At 39.7% G+C, this 22,364-nt stretch overlaps 2 protein-coding genes across 7 annotated transcripts in view; one reads left to right on the top strand and one right to left on the bottom strand.

Annotated features, from left to right (window-relative positions):
- On the top strand, nt 1-16,322 carry TMEM41A (transmembrane protein 41A). Its single transcript, XM_061636531.1, has 5 exons — nt 1-240; nt 3,414-3,567; nt 9,708-9,869; nt 12,853-12,991; nt 13,837-16,322. Exons 1-5 carry the CDS (start codon nt 140-142, stop codon nt 14,055-14,057), a joined length of 777 nt encoding a protein of 258 aa, XP_061492515.1. The 5' UTR covers nt 1-139; the 3' UTR covers nt 14,058-16,322.
- Nucleotides 16,323-16,932: 610 nt separating this feature from the next.
- Nucleotides 16,933-22,364, bottom strand: part of MAP3K13 (mitogen-activated protein kinase kinase kinase 13) — a 69,784-nt gene continuing 64,352 nt past the window's right edge. For all 6 annotated transcript variants that reach the window (XM_061636522.1, XM_061636527.1, XM_061636523.1 and 3 more), the window contains one exon: nt 16,933-22,355. In XM_061636522.1, the coding sequence (XP_061492506.1) occupies nt 22,254-22,355 (102 nt within the window). In that variant the 3' untranslated portion in view covers nt 16,933-22,253. The remainder of the gene's footprint in view (nt 22,356-22,364) is intronic.

Genomic DNA, 22,364 nt, shown 5'->3' with positions numbered 1-22,364 from the left:
ATTTTTACAGGAAGTTCAGGCTGTGCGTCTCTTTTTTTAAATTTATGAGGGGGAGGGGCTCTGTCACAGGAGCGCCGGTACTTGAGCTCTCCGCCTGGTGCTTACTGTTCCTCCCAGTGGCCATTGTGAATGCTCGGCTATGCGGTCCCTCGGAGGGTTCTTGTTAGTGTTGGGGACGGCCACGGCGGCCCTTTATTTGCTATCGGTGCGGCTGCCTGGAAAGCCACGCGCGGGAAGTGGGTGAGTGGACTCTTCCCTCCTGGGGTATGGAGCAATGCTTAATCCGCTGCCTGTTGGAGTTGGGATGCTGCGGTCTATGTAAGAAGGGAGCGAGTCTTGACTTAACGGCTGGACGGCGGATTAATTGAATGGGGTTTTTTCTGTTTGATATTGATTTGCACTCTCTTGTCCCGAGAGCAGAAGGTCTTGGATTTTTGCGGAGGGTGCCTGCAATTGTGGAGGCAGCCTAAAAATACATGGCCGCCGAAATCCTATGCTACCCTTCGCGTGTGCGGTGCTCAGAAATGTGCTGTCGCATGCTTTGAATTAAGTTTAGCTGTAGGAAGTTGTTCTAAAATATAATCGCGAGAAGATGTGTAAATGGTCTCTGGTGCCCGTTTAGCTGAAATGAGTTGATGTCCCTTTGTGTCAGATAAATAATCAGACTCTTGCGCGCTTGGAAGGCACTATTTATCTTATTCCGATATTGCTGTGGTTTCCAAACTTTTCTCCCATGGACCACTTGAAAATTGCTGAGGGTCTTGGTGGACCATTTAATGATTTTTCTGCCTGCTGTAGCAATTGTAATATGCTGTGTTAGATGCTGTATGGTTTTTAATTGTATTTTTATTGCTTCTTTTATTTCTTATATTGTATTTTGTTGTGTTACACCTTGCATTCCATAGAACTCAAATTGTAGTACAATGTAAGAAATGAAAGAAGCAATAGAAAAACCAATTCAAAATCAATATATTTCATGTGGACCTGCTGCGGATCACCTGAATGAAGCTTGTGGACCACTGGTAGTGCATGGACCACAGTTTGGGAACTCCTGGCCTAGGGCATTTGATGCTGACTTAAGAATGCTCCTGCCACTATAAATCTGTTAGTCTCGTCTAAGGTGACACAGCATGTATGAATTTTTCAGTAATGTATAGCACTTCTCTTCAATCATACATGCCTCGGTGTTCATTTCAAATGACTGTTTGCTGCTTGTTTATACAGTTATGAACTTGCAATGGCAAGTTCAACCATACAATAGTATTTAATAAAGAGCACACCACACATCAAATGCCTTGCTTCAGGCAATATTTTGCTCTCTAAAAATGTAAAAGGAAACGTAGTAGAGGTATTAAAACAGACAGGCCTGTGTCTTTCCAGAACAATGAATATTGCTTAGTGAGAATTGAATGATCCTCATGGCTGACTTTTGGCAGTGGTTTTTAGAGAACTGACTTCTTACTGTAGAGAATATCACTGATCCCTCCCCCCCATTTCTTTTGACTTTAGGTTATATATGTATCAGGAGTATGAATAGCTGTTAAGCTTTAAACAGTTGTAAAACCAGCAGCCTCTCTTTACCACGAAGGCAAAACTAAGCAGTAGGCCATCATATCCTACAGGTACCAGAATTCACTGCCATTCTTTTTTGCAATTCCTAACTCAGCAAGTATCTTGTAGTAATTAAGGCTGTATTTTTAAAAAGTAATCAGTTGCTTATTTCAGCAAAAGATGTTGAGATCTAAACATGATTGCTGTTTTCCATTTTAATTTTTTATGTGCAACAGATGGATTTCGCAAATCATGAGAAATCCTGAGCTTTGTGGAAAAATACAGTCTAAATTATAATTCCCCTTCTGTATTAGATTTTCTTTAAGAGGGATTCTAACTTTGATTTATTGCCTTTGATGACTGTCATCAAAATATACTGCACTAACAATTTATTATGGAGCTTTCTTTCTTAATTGACCGACATTTCACTATATAGCATCTTCCTTACTTCGCTGAACATTGCACCTTTATGCTTTGCCCAGATAATTTTGTGTTAGTGTAAGGCCACAATGTAAACAACACTATTCTTGTTTTCTGCCTGAAGTGTTAATAACAGGGTCTTGTTGAAGCCCAGCAATGAATGATTTATTGGCATGAATGATAAGAGAAGGGCACACTATTTAATGATAGAGCTATAACTTAACTGCATGTACCTTAAGTATATGTAGAACTTGCTAGATTCTTGAATTGCAGTAAGGGTGTGAGATAAATAAACTGAATGACGCACACAAGGTTTTACCTCTTAAAATGAACAAACTAAATAGGAGCAAGAAGTTGGCTATCAAGGGCGAACCAAAAGTTGGTGTTTGTGTTAGAAGCATATATACAGACAGGCTTCAGTTAAATTGCAGATCAAAAGTTCAAAGGTTAATCAGTTTAATAATCTCTTATCTCTGTCCTCATTTTCCACTAGCATGAGCAACTGTGCTAAATGACAGCATACTTCGATGTTTATTGCTGCTTGTTTCCAACATGCTCCATTGTCCAATCTGTTTGGAAGATTGAGGATGGATGACTGGGTGTATCTGGGCTGAGGATTCCCCATCCCTCCAGTAGAATAGATTTACTTAGGAGCCAACGGGAACTGACCCTGCTGACTGATGTGCCTTGTGGAGCTTTAAAGTGGCCAAAAGGGTTCTATTTGCATGAAAGAAATAATGGCCCTCTGTTCCTGCCCAGTGTCCCATCTCCTATTGGGGAAAGAGTTCCCCTGTACATTTTCTTGCAAACTGAAGCAACAGTTTCCTGATGCCTCCCAATTCTTAGCTACCTCTTCCTGTAAAAACATCTTACATGTGCCTGCACAGATGTGTGACTGAATTGTAATTTAACTGCATTCACAGCGTGTACATGTTCTGATGAATGCTGATTAATGCTATAATTTTTCCTGACTAGCTCAGACATTTCCAGTTACATATTTGTTACCTGGCTGGCATAACAAACTACGCTGTTCTATAACTGTCCAGTTCCTCCCACTTCCCTCGTATAAGTGCTTATGATCTTTTATTGTTAAAGATTCACAGTCCTGCCTGGATTTAAATGGTACAGAAAGTTAATTTTTAGTTTCCAAAGAACAGTTAGGCAAATGAACTCTTAATGTGGCAGTTTCCTAACCTCATTCCAGAAAAGCAGGCATGTTAAGTTTGTTGCAACAAGAAGGCAAAGTGCTGTTGCAGCTCAGAGACTGAACTGGTTTTATTATCCTATGAAAGCCCATGTTGCAATAAATCTGTTAATCTTCAAGATGACACAGCACTTATTTCTTTTCACATAGTTCATAATTATCTATAGATGGTAGAGTAAAAACACTGGCAGCATATGAATTGTTTGCACCTGAACTGATGACCCTCTTTGTTTATCAGGTCATTAAATTTTCCTTCAGACCTAGAGGAACTGCAAAAGCTTGCAGAGTTTCTACAGTACTACAATAGAGAGCACCATGCATATGTGCTGCTGCTGTTCTGCAGTGCCTACCTATACAAACAGTGCTTCGCCATACCTGGCTCCAGCCTTCTGGTATGTATACAATCCATAAAGGTCCAAGATTTTCATTTTGCAGTATGCTGCTGAAAACCTGTCTGGTCCTCTCCCTCACTGTCAATGGCTTTGGAGAACTTGCCTAATAACTCCTTTAAGTCTTTGAATACCACTCATCCATACATTATTATAGTGTAATTTTGCCACTAGTTGAATAGAATTCTTCCTTAGGGACTGTGCCACTCCATTAATATACAAGTCATGTTGAATTTTAAATGTGTGAAAATTACCTTAGACCGCCAACAGCAGGACCCATTGAGAGTTTTACTAGGCTTTTTGGAGAAATTGTCAGAGATGAAAATATATTATTAACTCATCAACTCTTTTCTAGCAACTAAGATTGTATTTGTTGAAGAACTGGTTTAAAAACAAAGTTCTGACCAAACCATGAAAGAACAGTTCACCATTATTTGTCTTATTGCTCAAATATCAACATTTATAAAAAAACAATTAGACTCAGAGGGGGCAGAAAATTGAGAAAAAAAATTGAGAATTAATTCTGATATTTAGACTTCCAGAATTCAATAAATGTGCACCATATGATTACAAAGTTATCTACTGATGGACACAGCTTCATTTTTAAATCAGTTCTTCACAAGTACACTCTTTGCTGCTAGAAAGATTTGAGGAATTAATTCATATTCAACTCTGATTATTTCTTCTGGAGAGGCTCGTAATATGTTCAAGGGATCCTATTATGAATTGTCTAAGGGCATTTTCACACCAGAGTTCTACATGACTTGAACATGAATTTTCAGACTAATATGCAGAGCTTGGAAAAGTTACTTTTTTGAACTACAACTCCCATCAGCCCAATCCAGTGGCCATGCTGGCTGGGGCTGATGGGAGTTGTAGTTCAAAAAAAGTAACTTTTCCAAGCTCTGCTGATATGTCTATAATAGTTCCAATTTTGTTGTAATAAAGCATATTTTTGTTTGTCTTGAAATCGTTACCTTATTCCTTTTCTCTTGCATTCATTGATGCAACAGAGTAATGCTTAAAAAACATCAGTCTTCATAAAAAAAGTAAAAGAAAAGATACAACTGCTAGAATTGTAACGCCTTTACACAAATATGTGGCATCATCACATTTGTAATAGTGTGTACAGCTCAGGTTCCCCCATCTCAAAAAGGATAGTGCAGAACTTGAAATGGTGGGAAAAAAGGGCAACCAGAATTACCTTGTGATTGGAGCGTCTTTCCTATGAGGGAAGACTAAAGCATTAGAGAGTTTTAGTTTAGAAAAAGTTGACTATCAGGGACGGGATCATAATAGAGATTTATAAAATTATGCATAGTGTGAAGAAAACAAAGACAAATGTTCTCCTCTTGCAGTAGGGTTTCAGGCCTCGTTTTAGGACAAAGCGCTTTCATTGTCCTTTCCTGAGAGAGAGAGAGAGAGACGTGGCAACTCTACTGATTATCTTTGACCTGTCAGTGGTTTTTGGTACCATCAGCCATGATATCCTTCTCCACAGGCTATGTCCAAGTTCAGTGTTGGAGGCACTGCTTAGTAGTAGTTCAGCTCCCCTTGGATGGCCAATTCCAGAAGGTGTTGCTGAGGGAGCACTGTTCAGTCCCATGGCAGCTTTCCTTTTGGGTTCCATTCGCTCCCCTATGCCGTTTAACATCTGTGTAAAAGTAATGGGTTAGATGAAGGCTAATAAACTGAGATTTAACCCAGACAAAGCAGAGGTCCTGTTGGTGGTAGTTCATCTATCCAGGTGAATGGTGTTACACCTAAAGAAGCAGGTTTGCAATTTGGGGGGTGCTCGTTAAGTCAGCATTGTCATTCAAAGCCCAAGTAGTCTCTGTGGCTCAGAGCACTTTTATTGGCTTCAGCTCAAATGATAGCTGCAGCCATACCTGAAATATGTGCCTTTATTCATTCATTCATTCATTCATTCATTCATTCATTACATTTATCTCCTGCCCTTCCTCCCATTAGGAGCCCTGGGCAGTAAACAAAAACACTAAAAACACTCTAAAATATAAAAACAGACTATAAAATATATTAAAACAACACATCTTTAAAAAACATCTTAAAAAGCAATTCTAACACAGTCGCAGACCGGGATAAGGGAAGGTATTTAGTAGGCACCAAAAAGATAACAGAGATGGGGCCTGTCTAATATTTGAGGGGAGGGAATGCTAAAGGGTAGGTGCCACTACATTAAAAGTCCACTTCCTATGTTGTGCAGGACAGACCTTCTGATAAGATGGTATCTGCAGGAGGCCCTCACTGGTAGAGTGTAGGGATCAACTGGATATATAAAGGGTAAGATGATATTTCAGGTATCCTGGTCCCAAGCTGTATAAGCCTTTGTACACTAAAACTAGAACCTTGAACTTAGCCCAGTAGCTAATAGGCAGCCAGTGCAATTCTTTCAGCAGTGGGGTGACATGTTGGTGATACCCTACCCCAGTGAGCAGTCAGACCATTGCATTTTGCACCAGATGCAGCTTCCAGACCAACCTCAAGGACAGCACCACATAGAGCACATTACAGTAATCCCACCTGGAGGTTACCAGTGCATGGACAATAATGGTCAGGCTTATCTAGATTATCTAGCTCTGTTTATATTATTGTAGTGTGTTATATGGGGAAATGATCTGGCAACAGCAGTTTGTTCAAAATAGGGCTGCAAGATTATTAACAGATTGCACCAATGCTTTATCAGTTGCATGGGCTGCCAGTCTGTTTCTCAGCCCAGTCGAAAATGTTGGTCTTAAACTTTAAAACCATTAACAGCTTAGGACCAGGATACCTGAAAGATCACCTTTTAGGTCTCACCTGTTTCTCACATACACCTGCCCATACCTTGAAATCTTCAGAGGTACAGCATTGTGAGTTCTTAGCAACTAAAGTGAGGTAGGTAGCTACCAGGGTGAGGATGGCGACACTCAGACTTTGGAATGCTATCCCCAGATTGGCTTGCCTGGTGCTTGTTTTAGACATCTAGTCCTGAAGTGACCTTTTTTAAAAAAAAAAAAAAAATCCAGGCCTTTAAAAAAATCTGTGATTTTGATGTTTTAATCCACTGCTTATGTCTTTATCCCTGCCTGGTTTTTTTATGCTGCTAATCTATTTTATGGTAGTGTATTTTATTATCTGTGAGCCACCAAGAGAATGATGTCATTGAGTGGCCTTATATAAATATAGCGAATAAAATATATAAATAAATGCTTGAATTTGGAATCAGCCAATGATTAATGGTAGATCCAGGGCAGAATAAGGAAAAGATTTTAGCGTATAATTATTTTATGGAATTCTCTGTCACGTAATGAGTTGATGGGCAGTAGTTTAGGCATCTTTTAAGGGGAAAGGCTTCTTTACGTATTTCTTTATTTTAAAACTGCTTAATGTAAGCTGCTCCAAGCAGTTTACATAAAAACAGTAAAAATATAACAGCAATTAGTAAAAATTCCTTAAAACTAGATAAAAACAAAAGCATGTATCACGAATAAAACTGAGCAGTATACAAAACAGAGTTAAAAGTTAAGAGAATCTGGGAAAGCTTGGGTAAACATAAGTTTTTAAGAGATGTTTAAAGGTCATTAATGTCTCCACGTCGCACATTAGAGGGAGGGCATGCCAGAAGGTGGTTGCCGCATGGTCATTAAAAGACAATCTACTGATCCAGCAGGGGCTTTTTGGAAGATTGTCTTGGCCTGTACAGACCTGGCCAATCTGCTAGATATCCTGGTCCCAAGTTGTTTAGGGTTTTAAATGTCAACAGCAACGCCTTGAACTTAGATTGGTAGCTAATAGGCAACCAGTGCAGATCTTTCTATATTAGTGCAATGTGTGTAAAATGGATGTTCCACTAAGCACTTTAGCCGCTGTATCCTGCACTAGCAACAGCTTCTGAACCAGACACAAGGGTCGCCCCACACATGGCACATTACAGTAGTCTAATGGATAGTTCTATAAATGGTTGTTAGTTATGACAGTGAAATAGCACCTCTGGTTCAAAGGTACTATGCATCTAAATTCCAGTTGCAGGGGTGGTAGCAGATTTTTTTTGCCTTCGTGCCCTGTTTGTGGGCTTCCTAGAGACACATGGCCACTACTAGTAGAAACACAGTGCTGGATGAGATGGACCATTGGTCTGATCTAACAGAGCTGTTCTTATGTTCGTATGGTTCATAGACTCCTTCATGCTTTTCTTTTCTTTTTTCCAATTAATTTTTATTCAGATTTTCAAAACCAAAACAATACAAAAAGAAAAAAACACAAATCAATAACTAATACAATAAAAAAAATAAAAATAAAAATATTGACTTCCGATTTGTCGTAGTTCAGCTATAAATCTATAATATATAACAAGCCTGTCTTTTAATAGATTATAAAATCACCTTCCTCCAGCGGTTATCTTAATTGGTTTCAAATCTCATTAACATCATATCATTTCATTCTTCCACAAAAAGTCAACGAGAAGTTTCCAATCTTTGAGATATATGTCCATCAATTTTTTTTCTAAATAAACATGTCAATTAATCCAACTCATCAAGTCTACTAAGTCCAGTAATTTCAAATCGCTCTTCTTCCATTATCCATATTGGTTCCATCTTCCATCTTTACGCACCCAATAATCTTGCTGTCATAGTCATATAATAAAAGTCTGATAGGAATTTCCTTTATCACAGATATTTTCTTGCCATCAATTCCGAACGTATCACTGAAGTATTGTTGCAAAGCCACATCTCTGTTCCTCTTTTTTACATGATACACTAGCACATCTCTTGAAGATTTTCCCATTAACACAAAACAGGGATTAATTCTGTTAACTTTCTCCATTTCAAGTTCCATCAAATCCTTCCAGTCCAGGAATTTTTTTGAACTGATAATATCTTTATCTCCAATCTCTTCAATTCCTTCAGGGACAGCGCTGATTTCCAAACCATAATATTTGTCTCCAGGCTCCATCACAACCAGGAAATCCAAATCTTTTTCCATGTCCATATTTAATCCAATCTCCATAGTTTGAACCTTGCTTTTAATTTCTCTTTCATCCTTTTTTGATTTTCTAGATCTATCTTTATTCTCCTTTCTCATAGAATCCTGAATTTCTTTCAGCTCCTGTCTCATTTCATCAAATTCAATTCTCCACGCTTGTCTATTATTTCTCAATTCTTCTTTTATTGACTTAATCCCATTCATTATTTTCTGAAACATGTCTAAAGTTAAAGTCCCTTCTTGTACATCCATGATCTTCTTAATTGTCATTCTTAAAGCCAAAGGAAGTAAACTCCTTCAATTTTCAATGTCCCAAGCAAAGAGCAGTTTATCCAGTTATAAAGGAGTTAATCTTTCAAACCAACTGACGTCACGCTCTAGACAGCCCTTATCTCTTATATGCCCAGAAGTGCAAAAACAGCTTTAGTTCACAGCGTCCTAATGACTAGTAGCAACGAGAATGAGCAGATTCGTCAAAAAAAAAAAAAAGTAGATCAGAAAAAATAGTTCCAGACATATATTACACAAAAGTCTTATAAATCAAAAAGATTTTTCTTTTCTCTTCCAATCAGAACCCCCTCATCCGTTGTAATCTTTACAATGCCATTTTCCATGTCAGCTTTTTGCAATAGGAAAAAGATAGGCTATTTTTATTTTCCTCCCCCTTAGTTCCGTGAGTAAAAAAGAAGGAAAGTTTTGGCTCACCCAGGTTCTCTTAATTGCCGATCCTTTGATAAATCTCTTTAGCTGTATGGATAAGAAAATGATAAGCATAGACAGGAGGATGCTTGCCTGTTAGTCCGTTTTTTTTAAAAAGGAAAAAAAAACCGGGTCACTTATTCAGCTGAGCTGGCTATAAATCCTCGCTCTGTCCGAGCTGCTGGAAGACCTTCTTTCACAGACGATTCTGACGAATTCCAGTCTCCCACAACCACAACAAAGCTGTGTGGGAAATCTCACGTTTCTTCCTTATCCGGAAGAAATTATCCCCAGTCAAAAAAAACCCTTCTGACTGGATTTAAGGCTGAAAAAGTTTCATCCAAGACGGGAGCCCGTCTCAGAGCTGCACAGGCGGAGGGATCCTCCTGGGAAGTCCACTCCTTCATGCTTTTCTCACAGTTTATTATGGACTGTATCATTGTCTAGTTTTACTCTAACAGAATATCCTTGCTGGGGCTCTCTTTGGACCATGGATGGGACTCCTGTTGTGTTCTGCCTTGACCTCCGTGGGTGCCACTTGTTGCTATGGGCTGTCCAATGTGTTTGGGAAAAAAATTGTTGTCTACTATTTTCCTGATAAAGTCATCATGCTTCAAAGGAAGGTAAGGAAGTCCCAATCACTATTAGATTTCAGTCAATGTAAAACACTTTGTGACTGGATAATGTGTTGTCACCATGTGCTGAACTTGATGTCACAGTTAGCCCAAGTCCACTGGAGCTCCCGGGAGCACAGTTGAGTTTCATCTTGTGGGATCAGTTTCAGTGGTTGCAGACTGATGGCGTGCACAGGACACTTGTGGTGGTGAGGTTGACTACATGACCTCTCAAATCCCTTTCTATTATTTTTAATAAAATCTCGTAAGAGGGAATTGACTGGATGGGTCAAAGGAGTGGCTAATTCCTCATTATGGTGATAAGGAGGGATTAACTAGACTCCGTGGCGCAGAGTGGTAAGCGGCGGTAATGCAGCCGAAGCTCTGCTCACAGCCGGAGTTCGATTCCAACGAAAGGAGGAAGTCAAATCTCTGGTAAAAGGGGTTGAGGTCCACTCAGCCTTCCATCCATCCGTGGTCGGTAAAATGAGTACCCAGCATATGCTGGGGGGTAAAGAAAGGCTGGGGACGGAACTGGCAATCCCACCCCATATATATGGTCTGCCTAGTTAATGTTGCAAGACGTCACCCTAAGAGTCAGAAACGACTCGCACTACAAGTGCGTGGACACCTTTACCTTTTTTAACTAGACTCATTTCAATCCGGTTTTGGCAGTGAAACACCCCTGGTTGCCCTGATTTATGACTTCTATCAGGAGAGAGACACGAGTGTGGCCCTGTTGGTTCTCCTCAGTCTCAGTGGCTTTTGACACCATTGACCATGGTGTCCTTCTGGAATGACTTAAAGGGATGGAAATTGGAGGCACTGTATTATTGTGGTTCCACTCCTACCTGCAGGACTGCCATCAGAAAGTAGTACTAGGACATTGTTGCTTGGTCCTCTGGCTTTTGAGCCTTGGGGTCCAGGAAGAATCCATTCTATCTCCTATGCTATTTAACATCTATATGAAACCATTGGGATCTGTCAACTGGGGATTTGGAGCATGGTGCCATTAGTATGCTGATGACACACAGCTCTGTCTTTCCATTCCATCTGAATCAGGAGAGGCCGTGAAGATGATGGACCAGTGTCTGGAAGTGGTGACAGACTGGGTGGGGGCTAATAAACTGAGGCTGAATCCTAATAAGATAGTGCTGGGAGTGGGTGGTTCCCGTACCTGGGAATTAGGTGTATGACCTGAGCTGGGAGAGGTTGCACTCTCCCTGAAGTAACAGGTTTGTAGTCTGGGAGTGCCCTTTGATTCCAGAAGTCTCAAGTGGCTCTTACGGCCAATTTAGGCTGCATCACCTGCTGCAGCCATTCCTGGACCAGGATAGCCTGGCTTCAGTTGTCCATGCTGTAGTGACCTCCCGCTTGGTCTACTGTAATGCATTCTATATGGAGCTGCCCTTGAAAACAGTCCAGCGGCTGTAGTTCGTGCATAATGCAGATGCTAGGGTGGTAAGTGGAACAGCCCAATGGGACCATTTGTCACCAGTCCTGAAAGCACAGCACTGGCTGCTGGTGAGCTATTGAGCTGAATTCACTATGTTAGTACTAGGTTATAGAGCCCAAAATGTTTCGGACCCTATTATTATTATTATTATTATTATTATTATTATTAGTCACTTGATACCCGAAGGTCCCCAAGCAACTTACACAATGTTAAAACAAAACAAAAACATGCCATAAAAGCATAACAATACCACCCCCACACAGCCACAAGAAGGTTTGGCAAGTACCTGAAAGAACAGTTCCCCCAATATCAACCATCTCAGTTCTTACAATTGGCAGGGGAGACCTTGGTAGTGGTGCTGCTGTGACTGGCTGTTGCCCCATGACAGCACCTTCTCAGTGATGGTTCCCCACCTCGACTATGCCAGAGACCATCTTGACTGCAAGTCCTGCAAGACCCTCTCCCTGGCTGCTGGCCCCTTTGCACTGCCCTGGGAGGATGGGGCCCTGACTGGCTGCAGTTATAAAAGCTGGTACTACCTGAAGTTACCAGAGACCATCTTGACTGTGGGGTGTTGTTTAGGGGCTTCTATTTGGGCCAAAATGTAATTCTACTGGTCAGTTGTTTTTGCTGTTATTGGGATTGTTTTTGTATTTTATTGTAGGACCTTACTATGACTTATAATGGTGCTGTTTCAATTTATTGTATGTTTGTAAGATGTTTTCTTTAACGTATTATTTGTCTATTTGAATTTTATTTTGTAACAATGAATTATATTACCTTTTATGTCGTGAGCCACCTTGAGCATAGATTGCCATGGAAAGACGGCATACAAAACAACAACGATGATAATTTGTGGAATGCCCTCCCTAGTGAGGTGCACCTCAGGAGAACATTACAAACATTTTTGTATATCCAGGCATTTGATGGCTGATAGATACTGGCTTTGGCAAGTGTGAAATTAATAAATTGAGAGCAGGTGATTGCTTTTAAATGTTTTTAGACTTAGGTTTTCAATTGACTTGTATTGTTTTAACATGTGCAGTTTTAACTTTCTGCTGTTTGCTGCCATTGGGCTCCTTTGGAGGAAGGACAGGGTACAAATTTAATGAATAATTAAGTCTAGCTGAGTCTGCAGCCAGTTTGCTACAATGCAACATCTGGAATTTTAAAAATGTGTCTTCAGATGAAATGTATAATTTATAGCTCTTGCAAGATCTTAAGGTAGATTGCAAGGAGAGAAGGATTCCAAGGCTACTTTTGCTCCATTATGAATGGAGGCCTGAGCTTAACTACTGAAACAAAGTGTTTGCAACAGCCCACCAGAAGCAGGCTGCTATTCTCAGCCCATTTTATTACACCAGAGTAGAATGTTGATATAATCATTCCTCAAGCTGGTTTGTTGATGGCAATATCGTCACTCTAGTAAATGCATTGAATACAAGCTATTATTTGTATTACAAGCTTTGTAAATATATATGTGTATTAAGTGGGAAGCAGTTTGAACAGATCTGGGTTTCTTTTTGTCTGCGGCAGGTGGAAGAGAACAGAAATTCCTTGTTTTTTTTCTTGTTGTTTCTGAGGCTGTTTCCCATGACTCCAAATTGGTTTCTGAATCTCACATCTCCAATCCTGAATATCCCTGTAACTCAATTCTTCTTCTCTGTTCTCATAGGTAAGAATAAAAGTACACCCATTTATAATACTACTGCCTAATATACTCTTTTTTTCCTTTTAAATGGCAGTTCATGCTTGCCCATTTCCTAATACACACACACTGAAGGGGTGATAGTAGTATGTTCAAATGTAATGGACTGTATATAGTGGAAACAAATACAACTGGAGATATCCCCATTGCCAGGGAGCCTCTTAACTGCTTTTGTTTTGAGTATTACAAATTGTGCAAAAAAAGTTATTCAATTTGCAGAGAGAGAAACTATTTTTACAGGTCCTCCTGTATTCCTTGTCTCAGAGAGTACTAGGAAAAACAGCCAGAGTTAAGATTCCAGTAAAGCATACTCTTCTTTAACATGAACATTTGACAATGTCCCTAAGGTAATATCAAAAGTTCATCGGTTCTCCTTAAGGCACTTAGTGAAAAAGGTTTATTAAGAGTGTTTCTCATAGAGTAGATTAAGATGATATTTTGGGCTGCACAAACTGTTACTGGGAGAAGGATAAAGTGGGAACACTTTCCATCCTTCTCCTTAGGCAATGGAGAATAGATTCTTCAAGATGCTAAGTCCAAACCCCAAATAATTTCCTCTTTTCTCTCCGCTGACCCTTCTACGTTTGGTGTAACTATTTTCTCCTTATACATTCCCAAATATGTTCCCCTTTGCATTTGCACATTCAAACCCTTCTTACCTTTTGTTGGGTAATGCTCAGTCATGATAAGGTTCTACACTCTGGTCACAGGTTTAATCTCTGTGCAGGTAGATCTTATCCACAGAGGTCCAGGATGAGTTTGGAAAATGTGAAAGCGTTCCTAATATGAGAATTCTCTTCTTACTTCTGCAGGCCTCATCCCGTATAACTTCATCGGTGTCCAGACTGGTTCAATTCTTTCACAGATCACCTCCCTAGATGCCATTTTCTCCTGGAGTACTTTATTCAAGATGTTGGCTATCGCCATGGTGGCATTAATTCCAGGAACTTTCATGAAGAAAGTCAGTCAGAAGCATCTCAGCTTGGACAAAAGTAACCAGAGTTACTTCCTCAATGGAAGGAAGAGCAGCTGAGTGGGCTGGATTAGGGCCAGATATTGTAGAAGCCTCTTTATGGGGAAGGTGCATTTTTTTTTTCAAACCAGCCATTTTCTTTTTACTGAACTCAAATCCATGGCGCAGGCTTGGGCATCTCCTTTCAGTAATACTTAAGACAGAATTTCTGTTCTTCATGTTTTTTAAGAACTGAGACTTGCAAATCTTTTTAAAACTTTCTTGTGACTGCTCCAATGCGTTCTGTGACTAGAATGCTGTTATAGGGGCTGGAAAACATTTTCTGTCATGTGATTCTACTACCATTGACTAAAGCCATCAGAGGCTATAAGTCTTGGAGAATTGTAAATGCTGCTGGAAAGTAAGTTTGAGGTTGCTTTGGACATGGAAAGCATTTTCAGGGAAAGGTCACATATGAATGAAGCAGCCCCAACTGATGGCAATCACTGTGCATTCTATGGGATAAATGTTGACTGGCTACAGTAACAGCACCAGCAACTGAATCCTGTTACATCCTGTACTGAAGGAACACAATTTGAATCTTCTCTCTTCCCTCTGCCAGTTTGGGAATCTCAAAGAAGAGAGGTGGGTCAGGTAGGCTCAGGGAACTATTGAGGCTTATAGGACTGACTTATCTCTTGCCTTTCTTTCTACGTACTGGTTTGTTCCCAGTACCTTGCTTGCTCTGGCAGCAGCTACTGTACTGGTAGAGCAGTTCCTAGCAGAGTCAGGCAATATTGCTGCTTTTGCAAATCTAGAAAGCCCAGTTAAGAATTAGTAGGGAGATTAGAGGTACTTTGTGGGGGTGCTAGAGGTGCAAACTGCACTAATTGCTGGTGAAACTGAATTATCTTCCCCTTATGCAATTCCCAAACAGAGGGTGCTATGTAAAATGGGCCTGGGATCTCTTTTTGAAGGGTTCAGGCATGGTGCCTATTAAGGTTAACCTTCTTATCACTTTCTCTGTGGCACTATGCATCCTGGAAAACCACATTCTATAATTTTGCCAGTGGCCAAAGCAAAGACTTTACTACCCAGTGCAAAATCAGTTTGCGTTTATACTACATTTTATTTTCATTGAATGGAAATAGTTGTGTAAGTCCATTAGATAATCCACTGCTTCAGGGGTGAGAAACGTCATTTTTGAATGAGGCCATTCTTTTTCATTTGCTTCTTAATACACAGTCAGAGCTTAGTAGCCCCAATGAAGCCCATTACACTTCATCACAGTATTCTGCATCACCACCCCAAAAGTATTCAGTAGTGGTCAACAATCACAAAAATCTATCCATTGAGATATCTGTTTGGCAATTCTCAGTGGAGTGGTAAACCTGTATCTGGGCAATACCACCACTGTGAAGATTCATGCTTCTGTGTTGTTCTCTACAAAAACAAAAAAAATCCATCTAAAAAACTAGGTGTTGGTAAGAAGGCTAATCTATAACTGTTTTTGCTGATGTCTGAAGTGACACAAGCTTACCATCTCAAGAGTAAGTCCTAGACCAATGTTTCGGGACCTCTAGCATGGATTGTTGGGTTTCTTGTGAAAATTATTAATTTAGCTCATCTGTGATGGAAGAGGTGGCTTTGTTAAATACTTTGCTATCCTACTCTAGACTTGTCCATGTTAATGGCAAACTTCTCAGAAGGATCCTTGTGCTATACACTAGAGATACAGTAATAAATACTGGTCTGACAGTTGTATTGTAGCAATTTGGAACTGAGAGAAGAGAAAAAGAAAAATGATTGACTTTAATTAGTCTGTGCAACCATTATGTCTTAATCAAGTGCCTTGCCTACTGTCTGTGTGTTTACATGGATTCTTATCAGATAAATGGCAGTGAAAATGATTGGTGTAAGGTATTGCTTGTATAAAAAGAACATAGTATATGTATAGCTGATTTACATGGGTGACATCTAAGTAATGTACTAAGAGCTTTCTTTCCCTTTCAAATTTACAGTGTAATTAGGGGAAAACATTCTGCTGCTGTTCAGTAGCTTACCTTTCCCTTTCAGCAATGGCAGAAGGCAGCTATTTTAGCACAGCTCATGTTTTCCAGCAATCCTAGATTCAAAAATACTTTGTAATTGGCCTCCATAAAAGCCATTTGAAGTTAGGATTGTGTCTGTGGTCAGGAGAGGTTCCCTTTGTGCAGGAAATAGCACAGCCCTATTATGCACTAATCTGATGATCTGAGAAACAGAGCAAGTAGTAAGAAACTAAGGCTGCAATCCTGTGCATACTTAGGACTACACCTCATTGAAATAAACAAGACTTGCTTCCAAGTATGTATAGATTTGTATTGAAAGTTAGGAATGTAAAATCACACAGTTTGCCACCAGTTTAAGTGTGGCATGGAACCACACTCTTATTGAGTAAAAAGGGGCAAGTAACTGCCAGCTTCAATTGGCTGTATTGTAAGCACAAACTAATTAAACTGGCACTAGTCAGAAATTATAGGATATACCTTATTCCACCACCACCACCACCCCTTTAAATGTAGTTACAGGATAATGTGGATTTCCATTTTGTATGCTCTATGAAGCCATTTTCATTGTTCTGCTGGCATTGTCGGCACCTACTTTTCCATGCAGGATTAGCAACTATACAAGTTATATTGGGGGCGGGGGGGCTATAGCTCAGTGGTAGACCATCTGATTTAGATGCCAAATGTCCTATATTCAGACCCTGTCATCTCCAGAGATACGCCTGTTTGAAAACCTGGAAAGCTGCAGCTTCCTATTTTCCGCAAGATCCAGAAGAGAAAACCATCTTTAAAAATGCAGAATTGCATCCAATAGTGTAGGCAATTTACCAAAACATCCACTTATTTCCTCCTTTTTGGTGTAATATATGCAGCCACAATCACACTGGACATAAGAGCCTATAAGCACATGAGGTACACTGGCTTTTTATTCCATGCATCTGTTTTGATAGTCTTGTTCCCAATTATTATACACTGTTCAAAACAAAAAAATCAAGTTTGTTTCAGGAAGCCATAGAGTAGGGAGAAAAGACAGCAAAGAAGATTAAATGATTGTTTCATATCATATGACATTTAAACTAGTAACTCCCATTAGCCACAACACTTGATTGTGACATAGCTGGACCCACTTGTTAAGAATGTAGGATGAATAGTGAAAATAACCCTATTAAGCAACTTCCCTCAAGTTGTCTCTGGTTTGCATTGCTTATTGTACACATACTAAAGATTGCTATGCCATTATTGGCAAACCCTTAATCAGACAATTATAATATTGTAATGCTCTTGCACAAAAAGTCAAAACACAGCAAGAAGGTTGAGCACCAATGACTGCACACATGGCAATACTTTAGCTTAATCTGAATGAGATGATTTGTTGAGTGTATGGCTTTCTGTTAAAGGGAAATTAGTTCTAAGAACAAAATCTAGACACTGCAGCACAAGGCCATCTATTCCTTTAAAGTCCCTAAGATTCTATTGGAGTGTTAACACAAAGACTGGATTACTTTCCTATCCTCAACAAAAATGCACCATTTTGTTTTGTTGGTGCCAAGAAAGCATTCCTTGTGCTGTTTGCTCCTTGAACACAAACTCCATATAATGTGTGGAAGAAACATGGTGGCTACCCCTTTCTACCAGTAAATTTGATACTTCTGTCTAGGGAAAATGACAATTACAGTGTGTGCTTTTCTGTACCAGTATTGTCAGCTATCATAGTTCTGACCATGTCTCTTAATATTTAGTGCTGTGTAGTATTGTTCCCAGAGACGTAGGTAGTCTGTACCTTTTATTAGACCTACAGAACAGAGCAGGCTTTTAAAGAGCCGAAAGTCACACAAATACCTGAGAGTCTGTTTCCACATTAAAAAGTATTTAGCTCTCACATTTAAGAGAGAGAGACTTAAACATAACCTGCATACTCTAAGAGAACATTGACCATTTAAAAACTCACCTCTGTTAAACCAATATTGAAGCACAGTTCACCATCCAAATTCTAGGGTTAGTAATTCTATCTTCTTGAGGCACAACATGTACAGCATTTTTGTAATACATTAGTACAACACCATGTCTCTGCTGAGGGACATGATACATGCTATAGCATCCCTGTGGCAAGTTCTCGCCCTCCCTGCATGAAATGGCATGATCACATGACTTGCTCTGCCTGTAGCAGTCAATGACATGGAGCATAAACTAGGAAACTCACAATACGATGATAATGCATTACGTGGTGAGTGTCCCTAGACATTGCAGCAGCAGGGAGAAAATTCATCACATGTATGGCATTTTCGGCCATTGTGCTGGTGGCCATAACATATAGCCCAGCCCTCAGATTAACTATATCAACAGTACCACTACTTTTCTCTAACTCAGAAAACTTGACTCAGCTTGGTTTTCCTTCTACTTGGATCTCTCTGTAGCTATGAGATTATCTGTTAAAAATGTCTAAATTTACCAAAATAAATTTGTGCCCTTCGGAGTACCCTAACATTGAGAGCTGATAACAAAAGACAAAATAGCATGGAGATGGGCCTATTAATCGTATTTCTGTTTATATTTTCAGTTCTTTAAGTGACTCTCAATTGAGCAAAACCTGTTCAACTTTGGGGGGGAAAGAAATATTTCTGGAAGAATTTTCTCATTGGAACAAGTCACAAATTGGAATGTTCTGCAGTTGAGTATTAGACACACCCAAACACAAGTTGCTAGTTATGACATCTCATTTTTAAAACCACCAATTCATTCGCTTTCTTAAAACAATGCCCCTTAATCTCAAAAGCCCTTTGGGGATAGGATGATCAGAGCAAAACTAGATTTCCTTTAAAATAAAAAGAAACACAGGGCACACATTGATGGGAAAGAGACTCTGCTTGCCAAAGACACATCTTAATGAATTTTCCTTAAACTTTCAAGTATTCCCTCAACATAATGCCTTGTGCATAATGACATCTTCAGATGCAGGCTGTGTGCAAATACCAAAAGGAAACCAATGACAGACACAAGAGACCATTAAATCAGACACGTTTCACTTATGTAGAGACCTAGCGAGAGGTGGTACTTTAGTGGCAGAGCACATACTTTGCATACATAAGACTCCAGGCTCAATACCTCTAAGTAAAGATCACAAGACATTCCTTTGCCCAAGACCTCAGAGAACTCATGCCTGTCAGTGTTGACAGTTCTAAAGCGTATGTGGAGGGCAAGAAATATTAATATAAAATGCCTCAGAGGAGAGATAGTTGGAGAAAGTTAGCAGAGGGCTAACAATACTATGTGTTTCATATGGGAAAAGCAACATGCAGTTTTTTGTCATTCTTGATACCATCCCCCTCACCATGTCATATTTCAAAAAACAGGCTATTGAGCAAACACATCAGCTGTTAAACTGGTATCTATGCTGGGGGGGGGAGGTACCAAACTGCTTGCTTGAAAATGTTATTAGTAAAGCAAACAATTACCAATACAGAGATAATCTAGACAACAGCATTTTGGGTAAGATACCCATAACACAAATGTGTTAGTACTAACAAAGCAGCATAATTATCCACAGGGGTGAAACTCAAAGGACAAATAAATGAAGGCAGTATGATAGTTGTTACAGTTTGAATTATGCAAAGGAGGACAGTCTTCCCAAAGAAACACCCAAGATGTGTGTCTGAATAAGGTTTGTGGTATTTTTGACAGGTGAAGCAATGTCCTGTTTTCCCTCAGCTTGGTCCATACACAAAAGGAATGACATTTATTTAGATGTGGAATTAACAGCATCTATAGGACCCCCCAAAGAAAGTCGTTAACCCTCAAGCTAGGCAAGAGCATGAGCTGCCAGACAGAACTTCCTTCAGAGTGAATGTAGCTCAGATCATTCTAGTGCAGAGGTTCCCAAACTCTGGTCCATGGACCACTCGTGATCTGTGAGCTTCATGCAAGTGGTCTGCAGCATGTCTATATTAAATATCCATATTGATTTTGAATTGCATTTTATTGGTTCTTTTATTTCTTATATTGTATTTTATTGTATTACAATTTGAAGAAATCAAAAGCAATAAAAATACAATTAAATATCATACACCTAGCACAGTGCATTACAATTGCTACAGCAGGCAGAAAAATCATGAGATGGTTCACAGAGAAGCTCAGCAATTTTCAAGTGGTTCATGGGAGAAAGGATTTGGGAACCAGTGGTGTAGCGTCAGCATACTAAGCTTAATGAACTCTTGCCTTTAGGGGAAGTTGAAACTCATCTCAAGTGAACAGGGATTATTTGTTTTTTGTTTCATTTTGATAAATCAGCATTCTGAACTGCATCTGGGAGGCTAAAGCATGTCAAGATGTCTCAGCTCTGCACCCGAACCATTGCACACTCCATGCACATGCAGCCCAGCACTGCTTCAACTTGCTGATACCGGCCTACACCAAGTAGGCTACTGCATCCAGCAAGATAAGCACGACAAAAACGTTATTATGGCACAACATTAAGGAAACATCCTGGCTCCTACTCCTCCTGGGATAAGGAGCTATGGGGCAACTAAACAGGGACCACCAATATATTGTGCTACAATAAACCTTGCCTTTAATTTATAGAAATTAAAATAAATAATAACATAACTTAAGATCCATGTAGTCCAGCTACAGAATTTTAAAATGTGAAATAATTTAACTCATACAATACTGCTCTCTATATAAGAATTTCCCTTCATTTTGCCACTAGACTTGATTTTTAAAAGATCACATCAAATGTAAACAAACAGAAGGACATCATGCAACCCATTTTTGCCCTTCATTTTGGGGGTGGAGGGTAAGGGGTGCAACTGCTACTCACTACTATAAATATTGATCCTGCTAGGATACAATTTTACACTCGACAAAGAACCTTTCTTCCCTGAATGTAATTAACTAGACACACATTGGGGGCACAGCCAAAACTTCAGCTATACAATCAAATTAGAACTTTTTAGTGTTTTTGTTCTGCTCCTGTTGGACATGTCAGTTAAAGGAGCCATGTTTTTAAACCTCAGTGAGTTGCTTAGAAAGAATGAGGTATTGCAGAAGGAAGGTGAAATCCTGTTTACTAGTCTTGGGCCCTCTCCAGTTCAGAATTCACCAATATGGAAATATGGCTTAGGTTCCCCTCAGACCCAAAAAGAAGGGCATTCTCATCACATTTCAATGTTACTTCTTCATCAAGCCTAACATGTTGCCAGTGTTCCCTACCAGAACACCACCAGACAAACTGTAGAGGCCAATAGTGTGATCCAGGCCAGAATATTCCCTTGGCATCCTCCAAGTACAATCCTTCCTTATTATGTTTTAGTTATGGTAGGAACAGTTAAATTTCTTCTTTCAGGAGAGTCCTCCAGATGTGCAGAATGTGCATTCCATGGCTTACGAGTTCTTGATCTTCATCACGAATTTGATCGATTTATTTTTAATTGAAGGAAGCAAACAAAAGGCAGGTTGGAACGGAGAGGAATGCAACTGTGAGCACAACAGCATCTCTGTTTCTCTGTTCACCAACCACTCTCCTGCTCTCACATGGCATAGTGATGGTGAAAAATGCTGAAGAGAGGCCAAGATTACAATATAGCAAGCAGGATGTTACAACCAACCAAATGCCAATTAAAAAAAAAACATAATTAGCTCCCACTCTCACATGCTAGGAGAGCAGTGTCTCAAGATATACCTTTCCAGTGATGTGAACACCTTCCTATTGAAAAAGTTACACTGGTTACACTGATGACATTTGTTCACAGATAACCTCATCCACTGCTTTACTGGATGTGACCAAGTCATTGAGTTAACTTCCTTTATTTCCAGTCTTTCAGAGCCACATGGTCTGGTCCCATGTCAAAGTAGCAGCATCTGATCCTAGCGTTATGCATGACATCTAAGATTCAAAAAGATTATTGTCCTTCATTGGCTAGTCTTCTGAACTTTTTTTTCGCAGCCAATTATTTTGTCTATGGATATAGTCCACTCTTCAGAGTAAAAAGTGTTAAAATGCCAAAAAATATGATACAGTAGCTCAATTATTCAATAAAATACATCCCTGCCATTCGCGATTGAAATGCTCACCGAAGAACCAATTCATCAGAGCATTTCTCCAAAGATTCAAGTTATTGCAGATCATTTGGGTGATGGGGTGGAGATGCACCTCCTCAGAGAAGGAATGAAGAGGAGGTTCTTGGGGGAAATCAAAATGCCAGTTGATAAAACAACTGAAGGAGGAGATGCATCATTACCAGGTTGCAGAGCTGCAGGCTTTACTGGTCCTCACAGTTGCATCAGAGCATTCCCCACCGGAAGAGTCGCCAGCTGATTCTCCAAACTCTCCAGGATTCTGTATCAC

The sequence above is a fragment of the Rhineura floridana genome, chromosome 7, assembly GCF_030035675.1.
Source record: "Rhineura floridana isolate rRhiFlo1 chromosome 7, rRhiFlo1.hap2, whole genome shotgun sequence".
Classification (NCBI taxonomy): domain Eukaryota; kingdom Metazoa; phylum Chordata; class Lepidosauria; order Squamata; family Rhineuridae; genus Rhineura; species Rhineura floridana.
Note: the sequence above shows the minus strand (reverse complement) of the source record. Positions and strands in the feature narration are given on the sequence as shown.

Coding starts and splice junctions, on each gene's coding strand:
- TMEM41A (XM_061636531.1), top strand. CDS start 140: ATGCGGTCCCTCGGAGGGTTCTTGTTAGTGTTGGGGACGGCCACGGCG. Junction 3,568..9,707: donor TACCTGGCTCCAGCCTTCTG/GTATGTATACAA, acceptor TTACTCTAACAG/AATATCCTTGCTGGGGCTCT. Junction 12,992..13,836: donor CTTCTTCTCTGTTCTCATAG/GTAAGAATAAAA, acceptor TTACTTCTGCAG/GCCTCATCCCGTATAACTTC.